General features: G+C 37.7%; 1 protein-coding gene across 1 annotated transcript; it reads right to left on the reverse strand.

The window, feature by feature from the left end:
* Positions 1 to 574: 574 nt before the first annotated feature.
* LOC145992732 (multicopper oxidase 3-like) lies at positions 575 to 8,511 on the reverse strand. Its single transcript, XM_083129117.1, has 5 exons — positions 8,459 to 8,511; positions 5,907 to 6,108; positions 5,184 to 5,399; positions 3,722 to 3,943; positions 575 to 964 (listed from the first exon to the last, which is right to left on the reverse strand). The coding sequence occupies exons 1-5, from the start codon at positions 8,471 to 8,473 to the stop codon at positions 825 to 827; spliced, it is 795 nt and encodes a 264-aa protein (XP_082985243.1). The 5' UTR covers positions 8,474 to 8,511; the 3' UTR covers positions 575 to 824.
* Positions 8,512 to 9,113: the final 602 nt, after the last annotated feature.

Below are 9,113 nucleotides of genomic sequence, written 5' to 3' on the forward strand. Positions count from 1 at the left end.
GAATAATACATAATTAATAATATCGCACCACTATACTTTTATTTTTATATTTATTTTTAATAGCCTTATTGATATTTTTACATGATTACACACTTTTCAACATGGTTAAAAAAAGACTGAGCCTCTATTTTATGTATACATTGTAGAGAACATTTGTTATTTTAAAAAAACAACAACATTAGCTTCTGTTTCACGTCGCCAAACTCTAGGTCGTTCTTGTTTATATGAATTAGAATTTTGAAAAGTGTTGTAACAAAAAAAAAATGAGAATAGTACAAGGGGAAAATATCTGTTTAATAAAAGAAAGCAACAGTTAGCATTAAATTATTGGGGAGGTCATAGTTCATGATGATATATTTTTCTGTATTATTTGGGGAGTTTTACCAATTCGAACATCTGCCGTTGAATTACACATAGTACTAGTAGAGAACCCAGGACGTTATTCGTATTGTCAATCTATGTACGGCAACTAGGAAAGACTCAAATGGCACGAAGTATAGTGAGTGCTCTTTGTGCATAAACATGCATCATTTAACCCATCCAATCTACCCTGTTGTTGCGTTTTAATATTTTAATTCTTAGAAATTCACAAGTGAATGCACAATATGTATATGAAAAACAATGATGCCATTATGTATTAATTTTATTACGGTTTGACGAAGGGCGTGGCCCACTCATAACCCTCTTTTGACGACTCCGTTGGATTTTTTTGTTTATATTCCATATGACGCTGTTGAAATATACTGGAAAATGCTGGAAACATTGAAGTCCGTAGCAGAATTTATGTTCAAGATTTTTATTAACAGCTTCCTGAGCATGGGACTTTATTTATACACATCAGGCCTGAAGTTCTTACATTTGGGGAAACCTTCCGGTGGAGGGGGCACTTGGCCGTACACGTGGAACGCTATCTGCATTCCAACCGCCCGATGGTCCATGATGTGGCTGTTGAAACTCCAGTACCCTGAAAATATATTGGGACCCAGTAATAAGAATAGTTCAGTATCCTGAAAGTACAGGTATTGGACAAAATAATGGAAACACGAGTCAGAAGTGGGACATATTTTCAATGTGCCTGGTAATACTGAGCACGGCGGAAATCAACATTCTCTTGTTTGTTGCAGGTAGTATGGACTGTGCAATGACAGTAGAGTGAGGCAGTGTGGTAGTGGACGCTGTGCATTTTTGGTGAGTGACCAGTATAGCCGACCTGACGGAGTTTGAAAGAGGTCGAAATGTTGGTGCCCATTTCACTGGAGCATCTGTAAGCAAAACAGCGAAGTTATGCGGTGTAACACGAGGCACGGTCTCGAAAGTCATGACCGCATACACAGTGCACGGTGAAACATGGTCTGCTAAGCACAATAGTGGTTGAAAGACGACTGCAGGAAAGGGACCGCCGGGCCTTGAAGCGTATTGTAACGTAGCAGAAGAAAAGAATGGCCTCCAAAGTGACTACAGAACTTAATCAGCACCTAAACACCCCGTGTCATGCAAGACAGTGAGGCGGGAACTGCATCAAATGGGTATCCATGGGCGTGTTGCTATTGCCAAGTCCCTAATAAGTGAGACGAGTGCTCGAAGGTGACGTGCATAGTGCAATGACCACAAAACTTGGACGTTGGAGGACTGGAAACATGTTATTTGGTCAGACTAGACAACCTTTACCCTCGTCCCCACTACTGGACGCATGTTTGTATGGCAAACACCCTCGGCAGCATACGATGTGGACTGTCACCGCCCGACTGTCAAACATGGTTGCGGCTTTATTATGGTCGGGGCATTATATCATGGTATTCGGCAGCCCCCTTATCACATTACACAGTCGGGTCTTATAAGCAGTGTATAGAACTCTTGGGTAACCAGATCCACCTAATGGTGCAAACCTTATTTTCAAACCGAAATGCCATCTTCCAGGATGATAATGCCCCATTCATACTGCTGGCACTGTTCAACAGTGGTTTCCAGAGCATGCTGATGAGGTTCAACATCTTCCCTGGCCCACCCAGTCACCAGACCTGAATATCATCGAGCCTCTGTGGGCTGTTTTGGAATACAGGGTTCGGCGTCGATTTCCACTTCCTTCGTCTCTATCTGAGCTGGAGGCTTAGCTGCATGAAGAATGGCTTCAAATTCCACTCACCACCATTCAGGACTTGTATCGGTCTATTCCATCCCGAATCCAAGTTGTATTGTATGCTAAAGGTGGCCCTACACCGTATTACACGATGTTCTGACTTCCACAGGTGTTTTCATGATTTTGTCCAATACCTGTATATTCGAACTGAATAATCGAACAAATATTATCTTGAAACTGTATTCGAACAAAATCACAGGAAAAGTTTTATTATCTCGAAAATGCATTCGAACTGAATCGCGGGAAAAATTTTATCTTGAAAATGCAATCGAACTGTATCACAGGTAATTTTTTTAGCATCTTCAAAATAAACCAACTTAATCACAAGAAAATTTTAACTTGAAATTGTAATCGAACTGAATCATTGAGATTTTTTTTTAAAAAAATCTTAAAAATTCACAGGAGAGAGGTGGCGATATGTGTTCGCTGCAAAAACTGTTTTTATGAATTAACAGGGGAATATTGTCAATATAACTGTTACTTCTAACCGTGTGTGTATGCATATTTGGTAATTTCCACCTGGCTCAGTATGTTTTGAAATTTCTTGCACCCACATTTCAAGTTATAAAGAACTTTCTTTATACACTTAAATTATTTCCGAAGTGAATTAAATGTTCTGTGGTTGTGATAGACGAAGCAGGAAGAGACTTTCCTAGGTACAAGGCTTTATTGGCTGACAATAGGATATCATTTACACTTGAAAATTTGCACAAAGTGATTAATAAATTGCAACTACTCGCGATTAGCCAAAAGGGCAGAAAAGCGAAGTCAAATAAATCAAATCAATCAATGAATCATATATTGCAACTTAGGATTCATAAAAGTGAGCTAAGAAGATGGATGTGATAAAATTCAAACATATGATATTTATATTTAGAAAGACGTAAGTGGCCGTATGTACATACCTATATTTATTATTGCATCATACTTTTACATGTTATTTCTTTCTGATGTTTCATACATAAATAGTTATTTTGTTATTAGCGGAATGTCTTAACGTTTTAGGGCACTTTTATCTTAGATCCTAAGTGCATTTCGTTTAGTGATGTTCAGATCAATTACAACAATGCTAAACCTATGGGAATTTCAGTACACTCAGAAGTTAGTTATTAGTGGAAAAAACACAGCCAATTAAGAAATGCAAACACAAGTTTCACGGCACTGTTAACCCAAGAGGCAAAATAAAACCTAAATAACACACTCATTTGGCCAAGATAGAAATAGGGTACAAGAATTATTACAGGGTAACTGACTGCCATGCGAGAGACCCGGGTTCGATACATCGGGTAGGTGATCTCTAGTGTGAACTTCTCCAATGTTCGTGCATAGAGCAGCTCTGGAGCTCAGCCAGCCTCAAATAAAAGGAACCCTGGTGGGAGGTGGTCAAGGCGGTCGAGGGGTGGTGCTGATCACATCACCTCCAGTATATAGCTCTACGCACACACGGTACTGTTCAATGCACAGGTTATAACTTTACGATTGACCTTTTTTTTAAAAAAAAAAATTGAATTTTAAAATACATTTCAGCAACTGCTTTTCTACACAAGTTAATTTTAACCGTGAACGGAGCTTGCAGGTACTTACCAGGATTATTAGCTCTGAACCGTATAACGGCGTATCCGTTGCTCTGTACTGGAACCGTATCCTTGTATGTTGGGGAGCCTATTTTTCGCTGGATCAGTCCCCTGCGGTCCATGCTTCGAGCCTCCTCAAGGGACATAAATCCGTCTTTCTTTCGGCCCTGGCCAAGGACTTGGAATGCATGGCCGTGTAGGTGGAAAGAGTGGCTCAGATTGAATCCTTGCACTACAAATAATAATAATAATAATAATAAGGAATGCAAAATCGAAAATGACCTGACACTATCAAATTACTAGGGAACGGATTTAAATGCACTACAAAAAGTGGTATATGTAAATATATATTTAGTAGCGCTGTGCCGATACCGACACAGATATCGGTACTCTCACCGATTCCCACCGATAGCGATGCTTGTAAATTGCAATAATTAAAAGTTGTGTAAGTGTTACACCCTGATGATTATATTCATCAATTTGCCAAATTGTTTGCTTTAAAATTTTCAAGAATTATATCAGATATTAAATTACATGTTATCACAATTCAGTTTTTCACGCAAAACTGGTGCAAAACTCCGAATTTTGCATAATTTTCAGGATAATTAGACTCCAGGAAAGTGTTGCTCGGTATTTTTGCGGACCCTGTGAACGACCAAAATACGGGAACGGTATCGGTAAATAAATTCCAACCTGTTTCGGCTCTCCCCAAATATTTAGTTATTTTAATCAAAATATGGAATTAAATACTACGTACTTACAGTAGTAAGAAATTACAATTCTCATTGAGATCATCCAGCTAAATAAAATGCACTAAGCTTGCACGACATTAATTGTAATTCAAAATTTACATACAAAATAGCCTTTTTACTCTGTTAATAGTACAAACACAATGAATTATCAAAGTTTCGTTTAGTGCTGAAACGTTAATATCCTCCTGTTGTCGTTAAAGATAAATTTGTATTGACAGAAACTCACCGCGAAAGCTTAATTCCCTATTGTTGGCTAGAATGTTGTCTGTTATCAAGATTTAAAATATGCCGGCATCCATAGCGGTGTGGTCAACACGGCGCGCTACGACGCCAGGGGTACAAGGTTCGAATCTCGACCTGGGCATGGGTGCTCTTTGTGAGTGTCTCTTCATCAATTTCACCATATCATCACTCATTCTCATCTTTAAAAATTCCCAAGAGTAGCAGAAATGCGAAGTAAAATAAACCAAATTAATGGATCAGGATTTAAAATGAACTGAAAGTACAAAACGAACAGAATATAGACTAGCCGAAAACCATTGGTTTTTAACACAAGAAGGGAAAATGTAGAAATGCTTTGTAGAAACAGAAGGAAGTGCATAAGTTGACTTCTTTCGCTGTATGTTTGCGTGCGTACTTTGTCAATTTTTAGTGCTTAAGAATCCTGCACCAAGAAATATGCGTCAAATCATTCTCAGACAACAAAGTCGTTCAACTCACGAGTGTCTACTATGATGATTTCAACCACGTCGTTGTACGGGATGTGCTCCAGGTGGGTACAAAAGCAAGGTTCCATCTTGTTGCAGCCGGGAGGACGGTCATGTTGGTTGCAAAAGGTCTTCGGATCAACGTCGTTGTACTGCGTGAGCAACGGAGCCGAAGGGATGATGTAAGAAATGCCTCCCATCATGGCAGTAACAGGAGGCCAATGAGGACCTGCAAGAAACATAAGATATTTCTTTATATGCAGAAAGTTGTAAAGTTGACCAAAGCGGGTGTCCAAAACAACCAATGCACACCTCTTGGGCACGCTACTGCGTTTGAAAAACCAATGTTAATTCTTGCCTTTATACTGTTACTCGTATTGATAATATCATGTCCTGTTGTTCACAAATATCATAAATCTCTCAAATATAGTATGATGGCAAAATCTTATAGGGTTTAAGATTTGGGAATACGGAACAACAAGCGATATTATCAATAGGAGTAACAGTGTAAAGGCAAGAATTAAATTAGATTTCATAATTATATTTTATTGCATTCATGTTTTAATTTTATTGTGCGTATATTATAGGTGTAGATCTGTTGAATGAGAAAGACAGAAAGCACACAACACTGACAACCACACTACTTCGTGTGTGTTTTCTATGCTATCCTTAGTAAAGTATACTTTAAATCGAAATTAATTGCTTATCCATTGTTGTTAACATGAAACTCACTTACGTATGAACTGCTTGTACTGCCCTTCCACAAATAACTCCTCGATATTGTGGTATAGCTTGAAGCCCACCGATACGTACAGAGTCAAATTGACAACCTGCGTGCTAAGGTCCTCCACCTGTGTTTCCGTAAACTTCAGATCAGCCACACACAGCTTATTGTATCTTCTCTTGTAATCGCAGGACACATCCAAAGAATTCATAACCTGACGAAAGAAACAGGAAACACGGATGAATTGACTGCATTTGATTTCACATACTTTGAACTATATTTTATAACTGTGCAATTCTATCCCAATGTCTAAATTGAAAGTATTTTAATTGTGACCATAATATTTTGACTCCACAACGGGTCATCAAAAATATATCAATTTACCGCCCTCCCTGAAAAATCAGTTAGGCCTAATAATTAAATTATTGTTATTATTAACATATTATTATTTATCAAAGGATGGATCATAAACACTAACTGAAACATGAACTCCCGTTTTCAAAAGGTAATAATTATTATAATCTCGGTATGACCTACATGGTGTTTCTGGTTCTTTCTGATCAACCTTTGATGTTAGCCCTACGCTGAAGTTGAGGAGGTCCAGAAGTATTTAACAAAAGAACCACTTTTCTTCTTCACCAACCGCTCATAAATGTACCCCAAAAACGTAGCCCAGATATCAGACACACAACACGAGATTTGTCTTTTTAGTTTGTATCAGGACGCAGGAACTATAAATTCTTGTAATTCCGTATTGAAACTGCATGTACGCTTCTTGGTCATGCTTATTCGCTTTTCTACAAAAAACGGAACACCCACAATACATATTTTTCATCATGAAATGTCTCTCAAATTTATACTTTGTTTTTAAGATAACTCCTCGACTTTTATAAAACGGGACAAATAGTGTCTTTTTAATAATATTGAAGGGACGACCGGGACTGTCACCGTAACTTTTGTTTGTGGACATCGCCAGAAATGTTTATAGTAGTTTTCAAGTCGTTGATATAAAATTAGTAGCAGGAATCCTACTAGAGGAAAAGGTCTAAATATGGGCCCCCTTTTTTTGTCATTTTCGGAGGAAAGAAATTAAAATATCAAGCACCTGCCTTTAAAATGCATATCTATGAAATATATACTTAAATGTAATAGCATGCTAAAGTATAGATGGTCTCCATTTTTTTAAAAAAAAAGCAATTCCCAAAAAATGGTAAAATGATGTATTTTAAAATTGTGATCTAAATATGGGCTACTAGTGGCAATATCACAAAAAGCAATTAAAATTTAAAAAGCAGTGTCATTTATAGCTAAAAATTATAAAATTCATATTTATGAATAATCTGTTGTTTTGAAAATCACGCGGAATGGGTAAAAATCGAAATTAAGAAAAGCAATCGAATATTTCTTGGAAATGTGATCTCAGCATTAGACCTCATGTCATATAGCCCATATTTAGACCATCACGCTATTTTTCTTCTTCAATTTATTTTCGCTCTCTGCGGTACATATTTCACAAACAAATCACATTATAGAAGCCCACATTTGTTTTATGTACCGCTAATATCATAACCTATACAAAGCAGATTACAATTCAGAAAACGCTGAGTTAAAACATACCTGCAAGTTTTCGGAGGTCGCAATTCTATAACAGCGTCCAAGGCCGATACTAACCACCACTTTCTCTTGCGAATTGGCGCCGCAACCTTTGTCCTTGACAGATAACCAGTTTTCATATCCTCTGCCTCGCTGCAGCACTCGGGAGCGCTGATAACTCCAAAACCATATTTAAACCTTCGCCCATATTTAGACCTTCTCCTCTACTACGAATAATAATGTAATGCTAAATTAATGTTACATTATTATTACATGCCCTGATGAAGAAGGCTCTTCTACTAAGTTCACCAGCTGAGTGAAAAAAAAATCTTCATCTTTTTCATATACATTAATACTGAAATATGTCCATGATTTTGTTATTAACTTGTACGCATCTCGTTCAAGAAAAATGTTTAAAAGTTACGAGTTAATTTTAATCATGAATTTACGTTCTCTGGCATATATGGATTGATTGATTGAGTTGGTGTTTTAAGTCCACTTTATGCACCTTAAGGCTAATCGGTACTGGACCTACAGTTTAAAGTAGGATCCGAACCACTTTGTGCCTCCCGGGACCCCTTGAATACAAGGCGACTACGATATCACTGCGCCATCGGGAAGGCCCTGACATATCGGGACTGGACTTTACATAAAGTGGACTTTCTAAAAAAAATAACGGAAATAATCACGGACAATTGCCAAGCAATACTTACTTTACCTCAAAAGAAATACAATAAATGTAAAATACCTAGTCAAAGGCATAATTTGTGATTTTTAGCAAAATGTTGTAGTTCGTTTTCAGTTTTGAGGTCCTGATCTATGAAATCTGAGCACTAAGAATTGTCAATAAAATTGATAAAATATTGTGCAATGCAAATTCTATACTCATCGTGATAATGTTTGGAGAAGCAAAACATATTTGAAAGCCCACATTAGTCAAGTTTATGTAACAAGTCTCAAAAATAACTTACCACTCCTTCATACATATTGTCGAAGTAGGTGGGTGTCGTTGACAATTGCGACTCCTTGGCGCCCTTGTACATGAGTATGGCAAGTTGTTGGGCGTAGTATATCTCAGCACATTTCCCAACGGCTTTTACTTGGATCCAGTAGGCACCCGGAACGTCTTTCGTCTCAAGAACGATGTCGTATCTTTCGCCTAGAATTAGACATTAGCAAGACTTTCGGTTATTGTAAGAATTAGTAACTGAGCATTGGTTGAAACAAGTCTCTCATCTGAAATAATTTATGCCATCTGAACCCTACGTTGTTTGTTGCTCGGTCTACCAAGGTAGCTACTGAAAAGCACGTTCAACATCATCAAGGTATATCAAGAACTTGATCTCTGCGATACTTACATGGTAGAATGCAGAAACTCATTTACTAGGATCCACTAAAGTGTGTTTTGTGACCTTGGGCAAAAATCAGGTATGCAGTTTGGTGCATTTTTGCATATTATCAGTATTATTATCAAGTATTTGTAAAGTAACGCCAAAGAGTCAGGGAGAGCACCTGACTCACCCCTCCCTAAAGAAATCCCCGCCTATGCTCTAAAGTCAGGTAATGTTATACGTGTTGCGTTATGATATGGTGCTCTACTTCCAGATCCATGTAAGTATCCTTACT

The sequence above is a fragment of the Lepisma saccharinum genome, chromosome 9 (genome assembly GCF_977018435.1).
Source record: "Lepisma saccharinum chromosome 9, izLepSacc3.1, whole genome shotgun sequence".
Lineage (NCBI taxonomy): Eukaryota > Metazoa > Arthropoda > Insecta > Zygentoma > Lepismatidae > Lepisma > Lepisma saccharinum.

Coding starts and splice junctions, on each gene's coding strand:
- LOC145992732 (XM_083129117.1), bottom strand. Junction 3,944..5,183: donor AATCATCATAGTAGACACTC/GTGAGTTGAACG, acceptor TATTATTTGTAG/TGCAAGGATTCAATCTGAGC. Junction 965..3,721: donor GTTCAGAGCTAATAATCCTG/GTAAGTACCTGC, acceptor ATATATTTTCAG/GGTACTGGAGTTTCAACAGC.